The 25988-nt window shown below is 37.6% G+C and overlaps 1 protein-coding gene across 1 annotated transcript; it reads right to left on the bottom strand.

The window, feature by feature from the left end:
• Positions 1-15638: 15638 nt before the first annotated feature.
• LOC114754133 (uncharacterized) lies at positions 15639-25205 on the bottom strand. Its single transcript, XM_028942878.1, has 3 exons — positions 25010-25205; positions 24248-24472; positions 15639-16211 (listed from the first exon to the last, which is right to left on the bottom strand). Exons 2-3 carry the CDS (start codon positions 24428-24430, stop codon positions 15939-15941), a joined length of 456 nt encoding a protein of 151 aa, XP_028798711.1. The 5' UTR covers positions 24431-24472; positions 25010-25205; the 3' UTR covers positions 15639-15938.
• Positions 25206-25988: the final 783 nt, after the last annotated feature.

Raw genomic sequence — 25988 nt, 5'->3', positions numbered from 1 at the left:
CAAGGAGAGTTTTTGCTTTGACTAGAGAGGAAGCTGGTATGTCTCCTAATCTGATTAGAGGTACTGTCTCTCTTCAAGGACATAATATACCTGTGTTGTTTGATTCTGGTGCCACTCATTCTTTTATTGCTGCGGAATGTGCTCAAAAGTTTAAATTTCCCATGCATGATTTGTCTTACATGTTGAAAGTGTCAACTCCAGCGGGAGCCACTGTGTTAACCACACAGGCGTGTTTAAGTCTTGTGCTTAAATTTGAGAATCGTGAGTCTGTGATTGATTTGATTTGTCTACCCCTCAAGGGTATTGACGTGATTATTGGTATGGATTGGCTATCAGCAAATAATGCCATTCTGGATTGCAAAAGGAAGATAGTAACTCTTCCTTTGTGCACTACGATAGTTGAGGCTATTAATGGTCGTTTGTGGTTGTCTGCTACTCAAGCAACTAAGTGTATTCAGAAGGGTTGTCAGGCGTATGCTGTTTTCTTTTCCGTTAGTACGGATAAAGAAGTTGGTATAGACCAAATTGAGGTAGTAAAGGAGTTTCCTGAGGTATTTCCTGAGGAAATATCCGGTTTACCTCCTGAAAGGGAAGTTGAATTCTCCATTGAGCTAGTACCAGGGACAGCTCCAATTTCTAAAGCACCGTACAGAATGTCACCTTTTGAATTGGCAGAACTGAAAAAGCAAATCGAAGAGTTACTTGAAAAAGGATTTATTAGACCAAGTGTCTCACCATGGGGATCACCAGTACTGTTTGTGAGAAAGAAGGATGGGAGCTTGAGATTGTGTATAGATTACAGGCAGTTGAACAAAGTGACTATCAAGAATAAATATCCTTTGCCTAGGATTGATGACTTGCTAGATCAATTAATGGGGTCAGCGGTGTTTTCCAAGATTGACTTAAGGTCGGGATATCATCAATTAAAAGTTAGAGCAGAGGACATCCCAAAGACGGCCTTTCGTACCAGATACGGACATTACGAGTTTCTAGTAATGCCTTTTGGTTTGACGAATGCTCCAGCGGTGTTTATGGACTATATGAACTGGATCTTTAGGCCGTACTTGGACAAGTTTATTGTGGTGTTTATAGATGATATCCTGATATACTCTAAGAATGAGGAAGAACACCGAGAGCATCTTCACATTGCATTGCGAATATTGAGGGATCATCAGTTATATGCTAAGTTAAGCAAGTGCGAGTTCTGGCTTAGAGAAGTGAAGTTCTTAGGCCATGTAGTATCTGCCGAGGGAGTAGCTGTTGATCCTAGCAAGGTCGATGCCGTATTGAAATGGCAAACACCAAAATCTGTGACGGAGGTAAGAAGTTTCGTGGGCTTAGCTGGGTATTACCGAAGATTCATCAAGGGATTTTCTCAAATCGCCATGCCTCTAACTAAGTTGACCAAGAAAGACCAACCGTTTATCTGGAGTGAAAAGTGTGAGGCGGCTTTCCAAGAACTGAAGGCTAAGTTGACCACGGCTCCAGTGTTGACTATTCCAGATCCTAGTAAACCGTACACCCTTTACACTGATGCTTCACTTAAGGGTTTAGGGTGTGTCCTGATGCAGGAAGGAAAGGTGGTTGCCTATGCATCTAGGCAATTAAGGCCACATGAGGAAAATTATCCTACACATGACTTGGAATTAGCGGCGGTGGTTTTTGCATTGAAGATCTGGAGGCACTACTTATATGGATCACAGTTTGAAGTCTTCAGCGATCACAAGAGCCTGAAGTATTTAATAGATCAGAAGGAACTAAATAATAGACAACGCCGGTGGATGGAATTCATCAAGGACTATGACTTTGAGCTTAAGTATCATCCGGGTAAAGCCAATGTGGTTGCAGACGCTTTGAGTAGGAAAACGGTGCATGTGTTTCACATGAGTTTGGAGGAACACTACTGCTTAGAGAGATTGAGAGATCTCCAAGTAGTGCATGAGGCTCCAGCCACTCTACAATCAATTTTGGGTGATTATGAGTTCTTTCGAGACTTGAAGGTTGCACAGATGGAGGATGACCGGTTACTAAGCATCCGAGAGGAAGTGGAGACCCATGGTGTCCCTGATTATGAAATTGGTGAAGAAGGAATCCTGAGGTACAAGAAGAGGATTTGTGTCCCTAATAATGAGGAAATCAAAAGGACTATTCTAGAAGAGGCGCATCGAAGTAATTACACAATACACCCAGGGATAACCAAGATGTACCAAGACTTGAAAAAGAACTACTGGTGGCCAAAAATGAAGAGGGATGTCACAGATTTTGTGCTGAAGTGTCTGACATGTCAAAAGGTCAAGATAGAACATCAGAGACCTCCAGGACTATTAAGGAATCTCGATATTCCCTAATGGAAATGGGACAGCATTTCTATGGATTTCATTACTGGTATGCCAAGAACCCCGGCTGGCTATGATGTGATATGGGTAATTGTAGATAGATTGACTAAGTCAGCGCACTTCCTGCCTATCAAGAGTACTTACTCTTTAGAACGATTGACAAAGCTGTATATAGATGAGATTGTTCGACTTCATGGAGTGCCGGAGTCTATCATTTCAGATAGGGACCCGAGATTTACATCGAACTTCTGGCAGTCATTACATGAAGCCATGGGCACCAAGCTCAAGTTTAGTACTGCTTATCATCCTCAGACTGATGGACAGACTGAGAGGACGATTCAGACTCTCGAGGACATGTTGAGGGCTTGCGCTATAGAGCTAAAGGGTAGTTGGGACACTCACTTGTCATTAGCTGAGTTTGCCTATAACAACAGCTATCACACTAGCATTCAGATGGCACCATATGAGGCTTTATACGGGAGGAAATGTAGATCTCCACTTTGTTGGACTGAATTAAGTGAAAGAACAATTATTGGCCCAGATTTAGTGGACATCACAACCAGAAAGATTGAGCTGATCAAGCAGAAGTTATTGATGGCCCAAAGTCGACAGAAGAGTTATGCGGATCGTCGAAGGAGACCTTTAGAATTTGAAGTGGGTGATCATGTGTTTCTAAAGGTTTCGCCTGTCACTGGTGTTGGTAGATCCATCAAAGCCAAGAAGCTTACACCCAGATTTATGGGTCCTTATGAGATTTTGGAGCGGATTGGACCTGTTGCATATCGAATTGCGCTGCCGCCACATCTTTCCAGTTTACATGACGTGTTCCACGTGTCACAGTTGAAAAAGTATCAACCTGATCCGTCTCATGTTATTGAACCCGAAGAGGTCGAGTTGCGAGATAATTTGACCTACCAACAGAACCAGAGCGGATTTTGGACTTTAAGGACAAGCAATTGAGGAACAAAACTATCTGTCTTGTTAAAGTCTTTTGGAAGGGCATGAGTCCCGGTGATGCTACTTGGGAGACAGAGGAACAGATGCGTTATGAGTACCCTTACCTGTTTTCTTAGTAAGCACTTTGAGTTACTTTTGTCTTTATTTCTTGTGTGTAGTTGTTTGAATTTTGGGGACAAAATTCTTATTAGGTGGGGAGAATTGTAATATCCTTTAAAAAAACATTCAAAAAAAAAGTAATTGAAAAATATAATATAATATATTATAATATAATATAATAATATGTTATTATAAAAAAAAAAACAAAAGTCCAACTTTCCACCGATATTTCGGTGGAAAGTTGGAGGGGGGTGGAAATTTGGGGTTGGGTTTGAAAAACAAACCCCTCCCCCAATAATTGTGTGGGGGTGTTAAATACCCCCCACAACCCATTTCCCCTCCACGGCAGGCGCAAGAAGGAGCAAGAGAGAGGGAGAGAGAGAGAGGAAGTGTGTGTGAGCGAGAGAATCATACCGGTGAAGCAGAGGGCAAGCTTTGAAGATATTTTAGGTACATGAAATTATCTCTTTTCATCAAAATTTCTTCATAAATATTTCATATATATTTTATGCTTCCTAATAGTAGTATTACCCTAGTGATTAGAGAAAATTTTGAGACTTATATATGATATAAGTATTGAGTTTTGACAAAAGATGACTATAGAAATTTAGAAGTGAATGAGTTGTTAATTTTAATCGGTTAGATTTGTCCATTTGTTGGTTTTTAGTATTTAAATTAATTTTTCTAGTTGAAAAATCGGTCATATATGATTTATATTATATTTTTACCGATTAAATTCAAGTTAAGCAATTTATTTGGATTGTTTGATATATTATTGAGGTTTTAATCGGTTTAGTTTTATTTATTGGGTGACTGGAGGTTTTAAAATAATTATTGTAGCTAAAAAGTCTATTATTTATGGAAAAATATATATATATATATATGGTAGTTGTGCCATTAAAGTTTTGATTAGATTATTTAGTTATAAATATTTGAAGTATTATTAAATTTTTGAGAGTTTGATTTTGAATTTTAAACTGAAAAAGAGAGTTTTTAGAATTTATAACATAATAATTTTATATTTAGAAATTGTTGGAAAATCCTTTTTATTAAGATAAATAATTTGGAGGTGGTAAATAAATATTTTGGCTTGTTAGAAATTTTAAGTTGTTTCTAAAATACTTAATAATTTTTGAGTTATGAGAGTTGAGGGATTTTAAAGTAAAAATTTAATTAAATCAGAAATTTAAATAATATAGAGAAGTTTAATTAATTAATTAATTAGTTTATATTAATATGTGGTTATATTAATTGTGTAGATTAATTATTGGTTGAGCAAAGGATTGACCTTGTGGTAATCCTTAGTATTGCTTTGGCGAGAGGTAACCACTTTCCACTTGTTATATGTGCTAATATGTTGTTTGTGAGTATTTTGCTATTTTTAGAATAATGTTTGATATTTGAAACTTGAGTAGATATGTTATATCTTTTGAGTTATGAAAATTGTCTTGTGGGATTTTTTGGAATTGTGATTGAGAAGTTTGGAAAAGATATATGATTTATATCTTATGAATTATACTGAGAAAAGATTGAGACATTTTTATTATATTGTGAATGATTGGTTGTTATTTGAATTTTGGATTGAGTCCTATCCTACCACGTGGTAAGGCCACCATTGGTGCACATTGATTGGCTTCTTCTTTCGTCCCCCATAGTGAGGGATAGGCCTTTGTGGCTTCTTAGTCGTCCCCCAAAGTGAGGGATAGGCCCATATGGTTGATTGATCCCCCAGAGTGAGGGATAGACTTATGTGGCTTGTGTGTTGGCCCCCATAGTGAGGGTTTGGATTATTGAAATTATATTTCTATGGATATATCATTAGTTCTCGAGAATTAATAAATATCCCACTTGACACCTCACGAGCACGTGTTAGTATGTATGATGAGTTGGAAAGTTGGTTACTGAGGCGTTGGTCTCACCCCGTGGTTTAACATTTTCAGGCGATAGTTCAGGTGGTGGCCCATCAGGGAAGGCTCCGGAGGCATAGTGTGCTGTTATAGCTTGTATAGCCTCCCTGCTTTTGTTGTATGTGCTGACTTGTTATATATTGCCACATAGGGCTCATCTACTATCATGTTGTAAAATAATACTCTTAATTACTACTATCTGGTATGATAGGGCAGTGAGGAGGCCCGAGACATTTTAGACTCTGCGTGTAACGCTCTTTTGAAAGTGTTGACTTTTGACTAATGAGCTCTATAGTTTATATTAAACTGATTTATCAGTTCGTATGTTGAAAATATAAGTTTGGTTTGGGCTAATGGTTGAATGATATTTCTGGACTTTGGAAGTCCAAGGCCCAAGGTAACGATCAATGTTACTCTTATTATAAGTTTATTTCTTTTAACCATGATAGCGATTTTAAAATTTTAAGGTTTCTTCTTTTCTATCATGGTTAATCGTTTGAATAAATTGAAAATTTTGATCTAAATGGGTTTTAAAAGAACGGTTGTCACAACTTCACCGCGGCCAAACCTTTCCGAAAAGACATCCCCCCTGGAACTCCCGGTTCGCCGCGGCGAACAAACCCTGAGAGGGGTCTATTCACCTATTCCTCCAACATACCTCAATTCCAACCCAAACACTAAGATCAATATTAAATCACTAATCTATCCTCAAAATCAACCAAAAGAAGTTATTAAAACCCGATAAAACTCAGGATGTTTCATAGATCACCTCAATATAATTTTTTTATAATTAGTTTTGAATTTTCAAAGTTGGACAAAAAATTTGAAATTTACCAATGAATAGTAACCCGAGAATCAAATTTGTGAATTTCAATCCACGGGCTTATTTCATGATCCTTTTAAACTGTTACACTTCCAGACACATGCTAAAGAGGGTAAATGGAAGGATGTTTGATAAATCAGGAATTAACATTTTCGTATTGAAAGTAGAATGATGTATGTATTTTGTTGGCACTTTTGTGGACCTTTGTTGAGCTTCAATGCAATGGGAATCTTAGCATGTATGAGAGATGAATGATATAAGGTATGACCTCTAAGTTCTTAATATACGAGATAGTTAATTAATTTGAGTAGATTTAAAAAGTTTATTAAGTTAGTTATTTGGAATAATTAGGTGTTGTCTTTCTTAAAATACCCTTGCTAATCATGTTTACTAGTTATAATTACTATTTGATGGAATCTTTAAGATATGCAACTACTATAATAACTATTTTGAAAAATTAGATAAATATGATAGACAAAGTAGATTAGAATCTTATATTTGAGACCTAATTAAAAGTCAAACTAACTATTATATTAAGGACCGGGGGTAGTATGTTTGGGTGAGCGAGGGAAAAAGTGACTTTTATTCCATCTACCTTTTACAAACTCAAGTCAGGGTAAAAGTTAGTATAATATGATTGATGTTTGGATTAACTTTTATAATAAAAAAAATCAATTTGAGAAACTAAAACTTATTTAGATGATTAATTGAAAAGTAAGTTTAGATATAAAATGATTAATAGAAATATAATCTTTTATTAAATAATACATTCACCCACACATATATTATATGTATGTAATGTAATAATTTTAAATTGGCTGAGGTTCTATTAGTTAAAACCTATCAATTGGCCAAAAAATTTTCTCTCTAGCATGTTAAAATTTCATCCTTTAACTAGCTAGGTATGCATCCTTTTGGCAATATCAAGATACAAACATCAATGGATCAAATCCGCCGTTAAAGATTGCACAAATGGAACGGTGACATGGAAAATGAGATCACACGCTCTACACGTGCACTGCTTCCTATTTAATAAACACGATGTGCCTATCATTACCGTCAATTACCTCATATATGTCATCCCTATTAAAATACACTCTGCACACCAATGAGAAAAAGCTTATTGTCCTCATACAAAGACACCCACCTTGTACTTAAGTTTCCTTTCCACCTATCTAAATTCCTATCAGTCTCAGCCCATTTATTCATCAATTCACCCTAATACTATTTTTCATTTTGATTATACGCAAATATCTAAAGTCATCTATCTAAGCATTTAGACTTTGACTACAGTTGTTGTGAATAATCTAAGATAGGCATCGAGTACTGAAATAAACTCTTACCAATGATTAGACAGGGTAAGACAAATAATTGTTGCTACATCTTTACGTAGAGCTCCTAATGTCTCAAGGTTGTCCCTAAATTAGCCCTCAAAAGTGCTCTAGGCACAAGCAAAAAAAGACCTCAAAAAGACCCCATCTCCATCTCTTGCTTCAATTTGCATAGATTTGCTTAGCACATAATCTATACTCTACATTTAGTGACACATTCGACATATTAACATTCAATCCCTGCATCAATTACAAACATTATTAAACCACGTTGTTTCAAAAAAATAAATAAAGTAATCATATCGCAGATTAAAGATCTAGTGATTTCTTCCCAAAAAAAATAAAGTATACAAAAATTAAAGTAATAAAATTACACACAAAAATATTTTTAAAAAAAACAGATCTTTTGCATGCCTGACATAATTGTCACACTCTCTATTTCCAAGGTCTAGTGATTTCTTCAACCACTGAAAGAACCATCTCCAATTCGCAGTATTTTCCTTTTGAGTGGTTGCAAAAGCTATTGGCTACAAGGGATCATCAACATCAAGTCCAGTAGTGAGCATGATCCCTCTCGCATTTTTTCACATCCAGCATTATGGTAATTAGAGATAAGAAATATTCTTAAATTATTGAGGATTAAAAAATGATAAGGAAAAGTCAAAGGATTTTGGTGGAAAATAATTACAGTAATTTTCCAAGCCAATTATAGGAAATTGACTAATTAAGGAAAATTGGTCAAATGTAAATAAGAAAAAATAGGGATAATATCCTTTGAGGGTTATATGAAATTATAAAGTTAGTTTTATGACTAAATTACCCTTAGAGAAATTATAAGAGAATTTAAGGGTGATTTAGGCTAATTAAGGGATTTTATTTGGAAAATTCCAAATAAATATTTTAAGAGGAATAAAATTCCAAGAAAATTCCTATGAGATCCCAAGGAATTATAAGAAATTATAGAATTAAATGAAGACCCTCAAGTGCCCAAGATTTTTCCAAATAAATGTGAAAAGTGGAAAAATCCCTAAAGAGAAGGAAATTAATTTTCCTTTATATTTAATTATTAGGAACTTAATTTTGAGACAAAGAGGGAAATTTGGGAAGATAATAATGAGAAGAATAAATTAAGAATCTGACAAAAAATAATTACAGAGGCTAAGCTACTGTAATTATAGAAAAGAAGTTAAACTCAGAGCCTAAATATACCGATAAAGCAAGATTGGTGTCTTGCAAATCCAAGGGATCCTATTGAGCCATGTGTCAAGCTCTTGAAGAAGAATATTTGAATTAGCCAAGTGTCATTCCATAAATGGAGAGGATTTTGACTTTAATAATTAATTTCATTTGGAATTATGTTAATTAGGAAAGAGGAATCAAGACTTAGTAGGGTAACGACACTTGGATTATCATGAAAGAGGGTGGTTGAGATATTTTGAGCCATTAATCAGCTCTTCTCTCCCCATTTTCAGACCTACATTTCATCCAAGGGAGAAAAATAGAGAAAAAGAGAGAGTTTGAGAGGAAACAAGAAGAAAGCAAGCACCTTTGATCATCCAAGCAAGGTTTCAAGGTTAGATCTTGGTTCTAAAGGTGTTCTTACTTTGTTTTCTTTCATTTTTATTGTTTAAAATCTGTCTCTTTCCTCTCTTAATGTGGACCGAACTGGTTGTTAAAAAAGGGGAAAGGAGTTTTGGTTTTTACACTTGCTAAGACACAACTATACAAGCTAGGTTCTAGTGTTTGCAAGTGAGTTTAAGTGGTTTTAAAGCATTTTTTCATGGTTGTTGTTGTGAGAGTTCTTGTCGGCCAAGAGGCGAACTGGACCCTAGGATGAGTTTTTCATTGTTTTAAGGCTTCCATGATGGTTAAAATGAGAAATGGTGTAGGGTAGACTAAAAAGAAACAAGTGTTGGAAGTTTAAAAGCAAAGCTGAAAATTTTGGGTCAAAACCTCTAGTGGTTCAGTCAGTTTGTTGCCAGAAGAAGCAGTTTTATTTTCATAAATCTAAGCCCATTTTTGGAATCTACATGAAAAACCATGTAGGGTTAGGTCAATGTGTGATTTTTAGAGTTAAAGAGAACCAAGTCTAAAAGTAGTGAACAAAGGAGGGAGCTTTATGGTTTAAAAATCATTTTGATGTATGTTCTTGCTTTTTCATGGTTGGATAATGATTATGGCTGCCTTTGTTGATGGATTATATGGTTAGGGTTTGATATTTGTCAAGGGAAAGAGGAGAAGGAAGAAAAGCTAAGACTTTTGGAGCAAGGTAGTAAGTTAAACCTAGCTACTACCACTAACTAGCATTGTTGATTATTGTATGGTTAATTACTATTATTGTGGTTCAGCTTTCTTGATTGTTATGTGGCTGCTCTTTTTAGTATCTTGCTTTGGCCTTTGCATGTTTGAGTTTGCCAAATGATAAGCATGTTAGTTCACCAATAGTAGCTAATATGATCATGCATAATAATGATGCTTGCTTGGTGTTATAGTTGGTTAATTTGCTACTGAGATTTTCAAAAATCTCATCCCTCAAAAATAATGTAACATTTTAGGACCTGAATCCTCCAAGGGGAAGCTGCAGATTGAAGGCTAATTTGTGGGGTTTAGCCACAAAAATTCGTGAGCTCATTTTGGTTATGTAAATATTAAACTAACAGTGCTGGAAGCACACTGACACTGACTGGTTCACGTGACTTTTTGATTATGCTCCCAAACTTTTTTAATCATGAAATTTGGCATGATGAAAGATAACATCCTGAGCTTCAATTTGATAGCTAATACGTTAAAAATGGCCTACTATACGATTTATAATGATTTTTCAAAGATAATAGTCAGAATCTGAGAATCAGGGTTTTTGGCAAATGGACAGTGTTGCTCTTCTAAAAAACCTGACGCTTTATCATAAGGAATTGGGCAATGAGATTATTTTTCCTTGAAAAAGGATTTAAAGAGCTTTAAGTAAAATTTTTAATCATCCAAATTGGATTTTTGTAGAATAAGTTATGAATTTTTGAAGTTGGGCCAGAAAAAACTGGATTTTTACCCGATGAACAGTAAAAATCCGAAAATTAGCGTTTTTGTGGAAAAAAGAGAGCCCAAGACCATCCAATGTGGTCAAAAATGATTTTGAAAGGAACTTAAGACAATATAATAGTAAGGTGTGACACATTTTCCTTAAGAAATGTGCCATCTACTCTTATTATTGACCTAATCCTTGCTTCTAGCCAATCTAACAAACAGAAAACTAACAAATCTTAGCAAAAAAGTATTTAACTTTGAAGAAATAAGTATAGAGCAAAAATAGACAAAAGATGTCACACCTTACTTATATAATACCTTAGCATTCATTTAGAACCATTCCAGACCACTTTGGATGGTCTTAAGCTTAAAAATTTCAATTCTGACGTTAATTTTCGGAAAATTACTGTTCACTGTCCAGTTTTCAGATTACAGGTCTAACTTTGAAAAATCATAACTAATTCTAAAAATATCGTATGGAGGTGTTCCAAAATTCTACGGAAAGCTCTTTCAATGCTCTTTGAGGGAAAAATATTCAACTGAACTCATCCTCACTGAAAACGTACAGTTTATTGGATTAAAAATTACTATTCATTTGGTAAAATCTGGACTTTCCAGATTCTGCGCCTTAACTTTGAAAATTCATATCTCTTCGTATACACATCCAAATGAGGTGATTTACCACTCATTTTGAAGCTTGGGATGTGCACTATAGGTCTACCAAATCTCGTGATTTAACTCATTCATTTGGTAGGTCAAACTGAAGCTCAACACTAACTGCTTCAGAACCTACGTTTTATCCTTTAATATCTCCTTACTTTAATTCTTTTTATTTCTTTGACATACATAGCATGGGCTTAATCTTTCTCATTCATACTCATATACTTTCATTCATGCCATAAACATCCTAAGCATATACATTGAAGTAATGGCATTCATAACATAATTTACAGCATAGGAGAATTATACATTGAATAATAATATCATTCATTTGCCTTAATAATTCTCCACTTCTTCTCCTTGCTTCTCATGCCATTAGTGCCCATCATTGATTCACCTAAATGGTTGGTTAGGGAGGGGGTGAGATTCGGGGGAATCTCAGTAGCAAACATTACCACATACATGCACAAGATAGATGCTAGTGTATGGTATGTAGTTTTTCATAAACTTAAGTTACCTAGTGACATGCCATCATGCTTTATGCTTGGTATAAAAATGCATGGCCATGGGAACATATTAAAAACAGCATTTCCAGCAACAATCATCATGTCACAACATCATTCAAACAACAAATACAAACCAACACATAAGCATACCATGTCAAGCACATAAAGGGTAAGTTCACTACCTTGCACCTCAAGCTTTCCTCTTACTTTTCCTTTGACTCCCTTGACTTTCCAACCATGTGGGCATTCGATCAACATCACTAAACATCCTCTTGGATGTTCCAAAGGTCCTAAACATAACCATAATGATGACACAATCCATTAGGACCATTAGATTACATAAAGTTCAAGACTAGCTTTCTTGAACCTCAACCCCTTTCTCTTAGTCTTAGGGTTTTCTTTCTAACTTTTCTAATATAAATCTTATCATTTTACATCCTTATGATCTATTTTCTATCAATTAGGACCACTTTAGATGGCTTTAGATTCAAGAATACCAAATCTGGAAATTTTGGTTCGCGGGTACTGTTCACGCAGAATCTCCAGAATTTTTGCTCAACTTTGAAAATTCATAATTAAATCTAGAAAACTCCAAATTGAGTGCTTCCAAGTCTCACTGAAATCTAATTAAGTTAAATTTAAAAGAAAAATAGTTTCAGGAACCAATTCTACTCAGAACAGTACCAGAATTGTACGGAACTCGACAATCTCCCAAAAGTTCAACACTGTTTCCAGATTTCAAACCCTAACTTTGAAAAATCACCATAAATCGTACACATATCCAAATAAAGTGTTCTACCCATGGATTTAAAGCTCATAGAGTGTACTTTAAGCATGCCAAATTTCAGAACCAGATATGAACAGTAACTAATTCGAAAAAGCCATCAAATCAGCACGTAATTCTTCCAATTTTCACATAGATCCACTTGGATGTACCATACTTTGAGGTGTTCTAGCAAGATCTAACAACCAAATTCCCTTCCCCACTCATCAACCATTTCGACCAGCCATCAAAAGGGAGAGAAGACATATTTTCAACCATAAAAGAGAAAGAAACCAAGGCAAGAACACATCTAGAGCCAAGAACTCACCTTGAACCTTGATTGTATGACCAAAGTTGATGCCTTTCTCTTGGTTTTCCCTCAAAACTCTCTCTTTTTCCCTCTCTTCATGCCTTGCACGAAATTACCATCTGATTTAGGGGAGAGATGAGCTCATTAATGTGTTCAAAATATCGCACCAACCATCATTAATGTTATGCCAAGTGTCATTAGCCTACTTAATCTTAATCCTCCCTCTTAATTAACTTAAATCATAATGTAATTAAATTCCAAAGTCAAGATCCTCTCCATTGGTAGCTTGACACTTGGAAAGCTTTAATTACCATCCATTAAAGGCTTGACAAGTGGCGACTTGTGGCCCAAGTAAAGTGCAAGACTCTGATTAATACTTTATTGGTGCACTTTTACTCCGGCTTTCTTTATGGCCTTTCGAGCTCAGAAAATTATTCTGTCTGCTTTATAAATTCCCTTTAATTCTAGAGAATATCTATGAATTTTCTTAGGCCATAACACTTCCTTTAAACCTTGCATAAAAATTTATTTACCAAAATACCCTTTTATCGGCAAAACCGGCTCTTTAATTTATTAAAGCCACTCCACTGGTCTTTTGGTTGCGGGACTAATTTTATAAATTAGTACAACCTTTCAACCATTTAACCTCATTTTTGTATACACTTTTGAGGTCTCTTGCTATTTCAAATAATTACCTCAAACGGTATACTTTTTACCGGTCACAACCTCATAAATTCCATTTAAGCTGCCTCAGGGGTATTTTCATCTTTTCTCTTCATAGAAGAGTCTTAGAATATTATTTCCCACTTTCTAGGATTTTTCTTGGAATTCTCTGTGTACTCTTCCATTTTTACCCTTGCTGGTTATAACTTTTTGAATTTACGGTTTTACCCCTGCTTAAGCCTAACCTCATAGAACCATCTCTTTGAGGTTTCTAACTTACCCATTGGCCGGTATCTAGCCTCTTTTCTCTTTTTGGGCCTTCGAGACTTTACTGGAGCCTCTAACCTTAATTATACTCGAGCCCCTGAAAACTTTTTCTTTGCAGTTTAGTCCCTGAAACTGCTTTAACTTCCTTTCTCGTCTTTGGGACTTCTGCTCACAGGGGTCTGATAGCCTATCTAATTCAGGCTATTACTGGTACTTCTAGGCCTAAAACTTTGGATGTTACAAAAGAAACCATAAAACCTTAACCTTTGAGGTGTTAAAGTGCACATAGAGTTTCATAAACACTCTTTTCCTATTCTTTAAAGCTTCCTTGCTTATCTCAATTGACACATCATATCCAAGGTTCAAAGTCCTCAACTCTTGACAATATGCTTCAAGGTTGTTAAATTCATCCACATAACTGCCCTCTATGTCTTGCATAATCAGTCTCTCTGCCCTTTTGCATTTAAATATGCTAATATAAAGCTTGTACTCATCCTCAACATCTTTATTCATGTCAAATGCCTTATATTGTTACATCTCCTGCACCTTCCTCTTGAAGTGTAAATTTAACCACTTCACTCTAACCCTGGAGTTCTTGAAAAGCCTTACCCATCTGTGCTCCAAGCAAAGTGTCTTTAGTAGTAGCCCAAGGTTTAACCCATCTTTCGAAGCATAGAAGACAAAAGGGCAACCCTCCTCGTACCAAGCCTTTACTTTAAATGGCTCACTTTTAACAAGCTAAATCTTCACTGCCAATTTGATTACATGCCTATCAATTGATTTTAACAATTTGGCCTAGTTAGCATAAGTTTGATCTAGCATGAAAAAAAGCCTCATATTGTCACTAGTCCGTTCTTCATGGGCCATAACTTCTTCTGGAAGCCAATAAACTAGGCCCAATTCCTCATCTTCAAGTTCGGTGTCCTCGCCACCTTCATCCACTAACACATCTTCTCTTCTCAGGCAAAAGTCTTCATCCTCACCATCAAAATCGTCCCTCTCATCCTCACTATCAGTGCATTCCCCATCAATCTCATCTTCATTATGTTCCCCCTCCACCTCACTTCCTCTACTCAAGCCATCATTTTCTCTATTATCATGCCATGCCTCAATTACAAGACGATGTTCTGTATTTCTATCTTCCTCCTCACATTTCCTCAAATACGCCTGACATTCCCACTCCTCCCTCTCAATCTCTTCCCAATTTTCTTCATATACCTTTTTGTGGTTCTCATCATTTTCATCTATCAAACTCTAATAAGAACATACCCCCTTATTCTAATCCATCTCCTCTAACTCATCATCTGACACTTGAACAACACACTTAACTTTGCCCTTTCCCCCATTTTGCTCAACTTCATTATTATCACCCTTTCTTATGTCACCAACCCTGTCAATAGAAGATACCCTGGCTCTGTCCTTCTTCGACTCACCCAACTCAATCCCCCTGTACACATTCGATGATATACATGTTAAGATTGACGCAGAAATTGATTCATGACCCTCCCAAAGATGTGCTTTTGTAGCTTATATTGCTTTCTTCGTAGCATTAAACTCGGTAATTAAAGCTTCCAACTTTGACAAAAACTCAAGATTGGGACCACCGTCGAGTCTATCATTTTCACCATCCGAAGCCATTTAACACTATCCCTATTAAATTAATACCCACAAAACTATCATAGCAACATAACACAAATACAAACAATATGCTATTCTGAAATCTCACTATAATGTTGTTAAAGATTCAACTTCTTACTTGAAAAGCGAGGACAAATCTATCTCCGCTTTCTCATCTTGTCTATTCCATTACTCCGACCTCACATGCGTCCTTCTTCCCTAGCCACACGCATGATGCTTCCCTTTCCCCAACAGAGTCTGAAATTTTTGGCTTTATTTTTTTCCTTTTCTTTTTTTCTCATTTTTCTTACTTTGTAAACTTCAAATTTTCCAAGTATAATTGCCAGCTTCACAATAGTCATCAAGGCGTCAATCAAATTAAAAAGACAGGCAAAAAATAAAATTAAAATCTCCTACGTTCCTAGGAAATGTCATTCACTTCTATAAATTTAAAAAAAAACAGTAAAAAAAAAAAAATCCTCCTTCGTTTCCATGCGAGGCTCTTTTTATTGACAACCTACTGAGAGCACACGAGTTTAATGATATAACATCATACTCACTGATCATGCCTAATAATAGTAGCCTCACGCTATCAAACACGTGTCTAGCACTACAATACAAAACCCAATGCCTTGATCCTCTCATAAAGGAAACCATAAAGAAATACCCCATTAGACTTTAATCCAACTTTTTCTCTTCCTCCTCCACTCCATATTCATCATCCTCATCCTCATCGTATTCTTCATGGTGAACATCTTCATCATATATACGGCTCCGAGGCCACTGGCTGAGCTCAAGTTGAGTTTGCTCCTCATTTAAGAAGTCAATCCCATATTGCGTGTTGCGATGTTTAACCAGTAGCCAGCGAAGTAGTCGGTCTTCTTTGCTTAAGTAATGCAGCTCCTTATTGATGCTGGGTGTAGCCATCATAGTCATTTGCATCATTTGACCCTACAATCATGTAAATAGAATATTGCCAGCTCGTTATGGGACAACTTTCAAAGATTAATTTATCTAGCCCCCAGAAACAGTTATTGTCAGGTTCATCAAATTTGAAGGTAGACAAACACTTCCAGATAAAATAGTTAAGAGAAAGAATTCCCATATTTATAAAGGCAGGATACATGAAGAACTATGAGATCTGAGTACCATTTTATGATTGATATGATCAAAATTAAAAAGCATCGTTTGGTTGATATTTATTTAGACTTAGTTTCATGTGGAGAAACCACTTAACGCAAGACCCTCTACTTTCTTTTTATTAGCATTAGCACAGGATGCTAATAATAGATTGCATCAATTCTGAGAAGGTCAATAAGGGAAACAGCTGTTCCGCAAGAAAAACCCATCTCGCAAGATCAGTGTTAAGTCTATACAGCAAAATTGGGATGTATTACAAGATAAAAAGACTTGATAAGAAAAATATATTTACAAACTCAGATGACTTGCATTATGCTTGGCATGCACTTCTTGTAACAGGACCACAATATCTAGGTATAAACCCCCTGTTAGGTATAACAGCCGTTGAAAGAGCCTCATGATCAAATATTAAACATCCTATCAAATTTCAACTACAGACCAGACAAACTGTTTAGATCCCCAACAACTTGTTTTGACATGATCGGCACCATTGAAAAAATTGCTCCAAATGAAACTGTTATAGTCAGGTTTTGGATAGTTTTTGGCAGCAGACATGGATGGCGACTGTTTTGGATAGGTTTTTACCACTTCTTGGTGGGGTGGGTAAAAGAGCAGCGAGAGGTGGTGTGGAAAAATATTGAGGAGTGTTGGAGAGAATTTCTGGCATCTCAACAATTTTTTTTTGGGGCAGAAGGCATCTCAACAAATTAGGGAAATTCATTGTATACTAGATATTAGATGCCTATTTGTAAAGTGCATTCCAGCATATTTTATATACATTACTAGCTCTGTATTCGGGCTTCCATCAATTTGGTACTCATGCAATGAAAGTCAGAAACATGGAGACATGAGTGGAGTGTATATCTGAGGAGTCGAAAAGAGACTCTGCTGTAAATAGAAGTGAGACGGAAACTGTGAGAAAGGAAATAAATCTAACAGGTTTCTGGTTTTGGTGAAGTCAGGAAAGTCTTTTGCTAGACTTAAGAAAGGAGTTGGCAGAATCCAGAGAATAATTTTGGTTGTGCATATAATTGATGAGAAAAGAGAAAAAATAGAAAAGAAGCCTAATTTAATAAGTTTTGAAATTGAGGAGAGCCAGGAATGGAACTTCCCTAAGAACAACAACTAGGGCCCCTTCATTCCCTGGATGATGATCCGGTGGAAAGAACAAGAGGGAAGGAATTAAACAAGAGATCGAGTTTTCCGGCCATCACATGAAAGAAATGAAGGGAAAATATCTACTACTATTTTGTGGGTGAGAATGGGTGAGAAGGAACAAAGAAAATCTTCACCCATCTCTGTCTATGATGGAAAGAAATGAACAGACAAGATACTAGCAATGAAAAGGGACAACAAATTGCAGAAGAAAATGAAAACTGTAAATGTGCCACTGACATTTCCAAGACTTTAATCATGGGGTAAATTGCCACAAGTGAAATAAAGCTAGAAGTGAATACCAAGGAGCAAGAGGTTATGGTGCTGGTTGGTATTCTGAAAGCTACTGGATTAAGTGTTTTAAGGCAATTAGAGTAAAGTTCAATTGGGAGGCAGCCGGTGGTCACAACTTTGGTTCTTGCCTTGAGAGTGCGGCAAAGGTTTGAACCTGGTATTCATGGGATCTCATTTTCCTTAGCCACTATCATGCAACTGTTTTAAGTTACTCCCTCTGCCCCTTTTTATAAGAGACAATTTCTTGAATAGACATGTTCATTTTTATAAGATACATTTTGGAGTTGTCTAAATATGAATGCATTTTTTCTATTTTTACCCTCAATTAATTAAATGTGTCTGTCATCTCTTTTGCCACTTGTTAGAAGCCCTTGATTCTCTCCCTGATTCTCTCCCTTTATTCTCTCCATGGTTTACCCATGATTCTAGCTAGACAATGAATTCCTGATTACTTGTGATATTGCAATATCTTTCATTTATTACTGATTGATTGTAACCGGTAGTATGAGACTCTATATATTGTACCCACATCATATGAAATAATATGGCAGAGTGAATTTTCAATACTCTTTAAGCATGGTATCAGAGCACGTGAGCTTGGAAAGGGTCCTGGAGAGTCTGCCGTGAGCCAGAGAGAGAGAGACGGCGAGGAGAGAGAGAGAGAGTGAGTGAGGCGTCCTCAAAACTGGAACCAGAAGTGGTCCGTGGACGACACCACCCCTCCAGGCCTCACCGGCGTCCCCAGATCGGCGCGTCCCCAGAAGCCGACGTCCAACGGAGCTGCGCGTGACCCTCACGCGCCGTTACAAGCTCCGCGCGTGAATCCCACGCACCGCCACGCCCCGCCACTGTACCAGCGCGTGTCGCCCACGCGCCGCCGCCAGAGACCTCCAGTACCTCCCAGAGACCCAGAAGATGGATAACCCAGAATTCCCACCACTTTTTGGGTCTGTTCGCAATATTCCAAGGGTTCTCATGTCCGGTACATCTTCAAATACTCAAGCTACTCCTTCTTCACTGGTGGTTACTCCTTCTTCAGATCTGACAGTAGCCGCTGAACCTCAAGCTATGGGGGTAGCCCACAAACTTAATGGAAGCAATTATCTCCAATGGTCTCAAAGTGTATTAATGTATCTGCGTGGGAAGCGTAAGGAGAAGTATATCAATGGAGAAGCAACACAACCTTCGCATAATGATCCCAAATTTGATACCTGGTTCGCTGAAAATAATCAGGTGATGTCTTGGTTGTGCAATTCAATGACTCTCGAAATCAGTGAAGGATACCTTCTTGCAAGTACAGCCAAGGAAATCTGGGATGCTGCTAAGCGGACCTACTCTACCCTCGATAACACTGCAGCCTTATTAGATCTAAAGAGGCAGCTCAAAGATCTGAAACAAGGCAACTTAACTGTGACTCAATACTACAGTACGTTGACAAAGATATGGCAGCAATTGGACCTCTTTGAAGTACATCCTTGGAAGGATATGGATGATGCTAATTACTACAGACAATTGGTGGAAAGAGGACGAACATATGACTTTCTGTTGGGCCTGAATGATGTTTTTGAAGAAGTGAGAGGGAGAATTATGGGACTGAAGCCGCTGCCATCCCTATTTGAAGTCTTCAGTATGGTTAAGTTCGAAGAAAGCCGAAGACACCTCACTCAAGGCAGCCTGACCGCAGCAGAGGGCTCGGCATTGGTGACGAGGGGGTTCCAGACATCAGAGGGCCCTGAGAAGAAAGGGAACAAGTGGTGCAACCACTGTAACAAGAGAGGCCACACCAGAGATGAATGCTGGAAACTACATGGGAAACCAACTCAAGGGAAACAGAAACAACGGGAAGATAGAAGGAGCCACCACACCTCCTCTGAAGAAAAAGGTGATGATGGAGACCAATTGACCAGAGAAGAGCTTCAAATGCTTCGTAAGATACTTGAAAAACAAACCAAATCAAAATCTGCTCCCAACGTGAACTTGATACAGTCAGGTAATTCCATTATAGCCCTCAATGCAATGATAACTAGTGATGAGACTTGGATTGTTGACTCCGGTGCTACAGATCACATGACTGGTAATAAGTCCTTCTTCAAAACCCTCAAATATTGCCATGAGAACCTTAGAGTAAAAGTGGCAACTGGACTGTATACTAAAGTTGAGGGTGTTGGCAGTGTGGCTCTATCTGAAGATCTGGAAATCCATAATGTTTTGTTTGTCCCTGCTCTTACTTGCAATCTTATTTCTGTGAGCAAATTAACTAAAGGGAAAGCATGTCGGGTGATATTTGATGATGTTAAATGTGTTTTTCAGGATTCGACCTCGGGGAGGAAGATTTTGACTGCTAAAGAATGGGATGGACTCTACTACTTTGAAGGAAAGGATATGAAGACAGCAGGAGCAAAGAAAGCTATGGTTAGCTCCAACTCTCAGAATAAAAATGTAATGTTGTGGCATCAAAGATTAGGCCACCCCAGCTTTGATTATATGAAGCATGTGTTTCCAACTTTATTCAATAAAAATTCTTCTCCTTTCCAATGTGAAACGTGTCAAATTGCTAAACAAACTCGCGCCTCTTATCCCAAACATACTTACAAACCTTCTACCCCGTTCACAATGATCCATACCGACATTTGGGGACCAGCCAAAACCAACACCCGAACAGGCACAAAGTGGTTTATCACATTCATAGATGATCACACCCGGGTCACATGGGTTTACCTTATGAAAGAGAAATCCGAAGCCCTACAAATTTTCAAAAACTTTTACTCGTTTGTGAGAACCCAATTCCAAACTACCATCAAAGTCCTGAGAAGTGACAATGCCAAAGAGTATGTGAGTGGAGCCTTTAGGGAATTTCTTGAGCAGGAGGGAATCCATCACCAAACCTCATGTGTTTATACTCCTCAACAAAATGGAGTTGCTGAGCGAAAGAATAGACACCTTTTGGAAGTGACCCGAGCTATTATGATGGAAAGAAATGTTCCAAATCTGTTTTGGGGAGATGCTGTACTAACCGCAGCCTATCTTATCAACCGCATGGCCTCTAAAATTCTCCACTTTAGTACCCCTATTCAAAAGCTCCTCGAGACTTACCCCACTTCACCTATCATCAATACCATCCCTCAAAAGGTCTTTGGGTGTGTCGTCTTTGTCCATAAACATGATGGAGGCAAACTAGGTGCTAGAGCAGAAAAATGCATTTTCCTCGGGTATTCCTCCACCAAAAAGGGGTACAAGTGTTATTGTCCCACCACCAGAAAACTTATAATCTCCAAAGACACAGTCTTTTATGAGGATGATGCTTACTATCCCAAATTACCCATTCAGGGGGAGCACTATGGAGTAGAATGGCTAATTACATCCGAACCTATAACCATACCGCCTCAAGACAACATCCCTGAACCGGAAACGGAACCAAAAACCCCTACTACTACACCTTCTCCAGAACACCAAAACTCCACAAACATCCCTCACCCAATGGAAACCAATGCTGAAATTGATGCAGGGGTGACAGAGCACTCAAGTCCTCAATCAGGTGAACAGGACAGTAGTAGTAGGGTTCCTTCCATTCCAAGGCAGCAACATGATTCCAATCCGGAGTTGGATCCTGAAGAACTGGGATGGCCTATTGCACTTAGAAAGGGGGTAAGATCGTGTACTCAACATCCTATTCAAAAATTTGTCTCCTATGGCAATTTATCTGCGAGAATGCAAACTTTTGTAGTGAATAGCTCACAGGTGAAAATTCCAGAAACATTTCAACAGGCTGTAACAGATCCTAATTGGAAACATGCTGCATATGAGGAGTTGAGAGCCTTGAAGGAGAATAACACGTGGGATATCACCACACTTCCTAAAGGCAAGAAAGCAGTGGGTTGCAGGTGGATCTTCACCCCTAAATTCAATCCTGATGGCAGCATCAACAAGTACAAAGGAAGATTAGTTGCCAAAGGGTACACCCAAACCTATGGGATTGATTATCAAGAAACGTTTGCTCCTGTGGCAAAATTCAACACCATCCAGGTACTCCTGTCCCTAGCTGCCAACCTTGATTGGCCCCTACATCAACTAGATGTGAAGAATGCTTTCCTAAATGGAGATTTGGAGGAGGAAGTGTACATGGAAATTCCAGATGGAGTAATAGCTCCGCCCAACTCAGTTTGCAAATTGAAGAAATCATTATATGGCCTGAAACAATCTCCACGAGCATGGTTCGACAGGTTTGCCAAAGCGATCAAAAGGTTTGGCTACATTCAAGGACAAGCTGATCACACTCTTTTCGTCAAACACAGTGATGGAAAGGTAACGATCCTAATTGTGTATGTGGATGATATAGTCATAACTGGCAGTGATGAGGTTTCTATCTCCCACCTCAAGAAGGCCCTGGCTAGGGAATTCCAAGTGAAGGATCTAGGCCAAATGAAGTACTTTCTTGGAATGGAGGTTGCTAGATCCAAAAAGGGTATAAGTGTGTCTCAACGAAAGTACACACTGGACTTACTCCACGAAACAGGAATACTTGGGGCTAAACCTAGTGAGACTCCTATGGAAGAGTCATGCAATCTGGAAGTGAAACCAAAAGGGACACCAGTTAACTCAGAAAGGTACAGAAGACTTGTAGGCAAACTAATCTACTTGACTCATACAAGGCCTGACATTAGTTATGCAGTTGGAGTGGTAAGCCAATTTATGCATCAACCCCAGGAAGAACACATGGAAGCAGTATACAGAATCCTCACCTACCTCAAACTCAACCCTGGAAGAGGACTATTCTTTAAAAAGGGGAGTACAAGGAGCATCGAGGTCTACACTGATGCAGATCATGGGAGAGCTGTGGATAACAGAAGATCTGTCACAGGATACTGTACTTATGTTTGGGGAAACTTAGTCACTTGGCGAAGCAAGAAATAGACAGTAGTCTCAAGAAGCAGTGCTGAGGCTGAGCTAAGAGCTGTAGCCCTGGGGGTATGTGAAGGAATGTGGGTGATTAGACTTCTGAAGGAATTGAGAATCTCCTATGAAGGACCTATGAATCTCTGGTGTGACAATCAAGCCAGCATTGAAATGACCAAAAATCCTGTGTATCACGACCGAACAAAGCATGTTGACATTGATCGGCACTTCATCAAAGAAAAGGTCGAGGATGGCATCATTAACTTGAACTATGTGCATTCAACTGATCAGATTGCTGACATCATGACCAAACCGTTAGCCAGAGTCAAGTTTGAAGGGCTTCGAAGCAAGCTGGGAATGGTTGACATCTACTCTCCAGCTTGAGGGGGAGTGTTAGAAGCCCTTGATTCTCTCCCTGATTCTCTCCCTTTATTCTCTCCATGGTTTACCCATGATTCTAGCTAGACAATGAATTCCTGATTACTTGTGATATTGCAATATCTTTCATTTATTACTGATTGATTGTAACCGGTAGTATGAGACTCTATATATTGTACCCACATCATATGAAATAATATGGCAGAGTGAATTTTCAATACTCTTTAAGCACCACTCACTCTCTCTCCCCCACCCACATTCTCCACAAAAGAGGGCATTTTTACCAAAATTCAATTTTCACATGTTTAGTGCACCTAACTAACCTTTCGAACAACATAAATCAGTTAATTGTATCTAATAAAAAGAAATGGAGAGAGTAATTTTTATGCAATAGAGGATAGTTATGTAACTGTTTGGGAAGCTCTACACAATTTGAGGGTGGTTATAAAAGCATTCTGCTCAGTTTTTTGGTAGTCTTAGTGGTAACTGTTTTGGAAGGTTTTGCCAGTGGTTAAAGATTAAAACGATGAAGAGGGAAGGAGAGGAAAAGCATTGCAGAGTATTTAAAATATTCCTACTATAACTAGGGGGACTCATTGTCATTAGATTTGCTTATTTGAGTGTGTGCAATTGTGCATGTGTATTTTGCATATTTTACATATGACCCTAGTTCTCTATTCAGGACTCCATCAGAATTATCCAAAAAATGGTGGTTTGGCTTCAGCTACTTATCAATAACTTACAAGTAGCTCTGTCATTAAAATGAGGCTAACAGGCAAGAGGGGAAAACCGGGCAGTCAAGGAGTTCAAGATGACAATGCCGTGTCAGACTCATTAGCTAACAAGTAACAATTAATCTTACAGGTTGGGGAATCATTTCATTAATCTCAACAAACAATTAAATTGAATTATATTATATCTTACTGTTATAGTCTTCAAATCAGATAACACAAAACGAAATATCAGTTGCATTCTTGAGTTCTTGAGGATAAAAACGGAACTTCATTGCAAGCATTCAGAGCCAACAATGCTACAATAACACATGTTATCCAAATGCATAATCATAAAAGAAACTAAAGACAAATGTAAACACAATCATAGCAACATCATCGATTATCAAACCTCACCTGATAATATCTGCCATCTAGCTTTTTAATACCATAGCCCAACTGAACTGTTCCAAAAGACTTTATATCAGTGAGAACTCCATTTCTTCTATAAACATGTTTTCCCACCCTAGCAACCAAATCCATGATAGGTTCCTTCTTTAAATGAGGCTTAAATAGAAGCATGCAATCGTAAAGAGGCATTTTTTTTTTTCCTGCTTTGAGGGAGCCAAATCAGCCACGGATCTGCTTCACCAAGCAACCAATTAACAAAGTTATAGGAATCTTACAAATTTCCATTTTCCGAGTATCTAATCCAATATGAATTATCAATATCAAACACTGATAACTATTAAAACACAAATCACGGGGTTTAGAATTTAGATAGATAAATGTCAATCTCGTAATTATCAAAGAGCGACTGTCAGCACACACATGTCAATAATTTTGTTCCTATCTCTTTTTACCTTTGAGCAAACTGACACTAATTATCATAAAGTTTTTCAATATGATGAAGATTGAGACCGATATTAAGTTCCTACGGTTCCAATTCTATCATTTACAAATATTATGGTTTACCGAATTCCACGATATACGCAGGATTGGGTTTACCAAACTAAAGATAGATATGACCACATTTTCAATCTAAGCACGTGGATCGTTTTCCTACTGACGGTCTATTAACCCTGCATTGCATCCGCATAAAATAGATATTTGCTTATAGAATCAGATTCACAATGAGCCAATAATAGGTATTCACAAGGGAAACTCACTAATGGATACCTTTGAAATCTTTTATGCAGGAAGAAGCCGTATATGTATGATCAATGATCGAAATGGAGAAGATGACGCCGCTAACTACGGATAACGTGAGAACGCTCCGGTTGGGGCTTCTCCGGATAGGGTCTTCGCCGCGCAGGTCAGCCGCCGGAGGAGAACGGCGGAGAGCTGAAGGTAGCCACGCAGAGACAGTGGAGAAGAAGTGAAGTGAAGACGAGTACGATGACAACCAGCAAAAAAGGTAGGGCAGTTTTAAACGACGTAGTATTGCTACACCCCCGGTCCCGCGTTGCTTCCAGCACGTCAGCTTGATGCCTAATTATTTTTTTAGTAAATGTACATTAAGGAAAGGGAAAATCGCAAAAAAAAAAGATTCCTAAATTATTAAAATAGCACCTAAATAAGCTAAACTGCTTGGAGAGACTAGATACTACTCCCTCCGTTCTTTATTATAAGAGACGAATAACCGAATTACGTTGATAAAAAAAAAGTTAAAATTAGTTAAGAACAATCAATGTGTAAAAAGTATAATTTTTTTTCCAAAAATGTCCTCATTAATAAGGAGAGAGAGCATGAGAAAGAACAATTAAATTATTAAAAGAAAGAGAAGTGGGAGGGAGAGAGAGTGTGAGTTGGAGACAATAAATATGAATAAAATAGGAAATCAACACAAAAAGTTAGAGACAACTTTTAAGTGTCTCTTATATATAGGAACATGCCATAAGCATCAAATGTCTCTTATAATAAGGAACGGAAGGAGTACTATTAAATTGCAATTATCAAATCAAGTCTAAAAGGCAAAAATACCCCTCTATATTTTGAAAAAAGAAAAAAGAAAAACAGTATCGTGTGCAAATCTCCAATGTCGAGTAACTTCCCACTCTTCTCTTCATTATCTCTATTTTCACACATGTTCTTCCTTACATTGTGCCCTAAGACTAGAGCCAAAGTCATCTGTGAAAGACTCATTAAGTACATTCGA

This window comes from Neltuma alba, unplaced genomic scaffold, assembly GCF_004799145.2.
Source record: "Neltuma alba isolate B1F8T4 unplaced genomic scaffold, ASM479914v2 tig00010087_pilon, whole genome shotgun sequence".
Classification (NCBI taxonomy): Eukaryota; Viridiplantae; Streptophyta; class Magnoliopsida; order Fabales; family Fabaceae; genus Neltuma; species Neltuma alba.
Note: the sequence above shows the minus strand (reverse complement) of the source record. Positions and strands in the feature narration are given on the sequence as shown.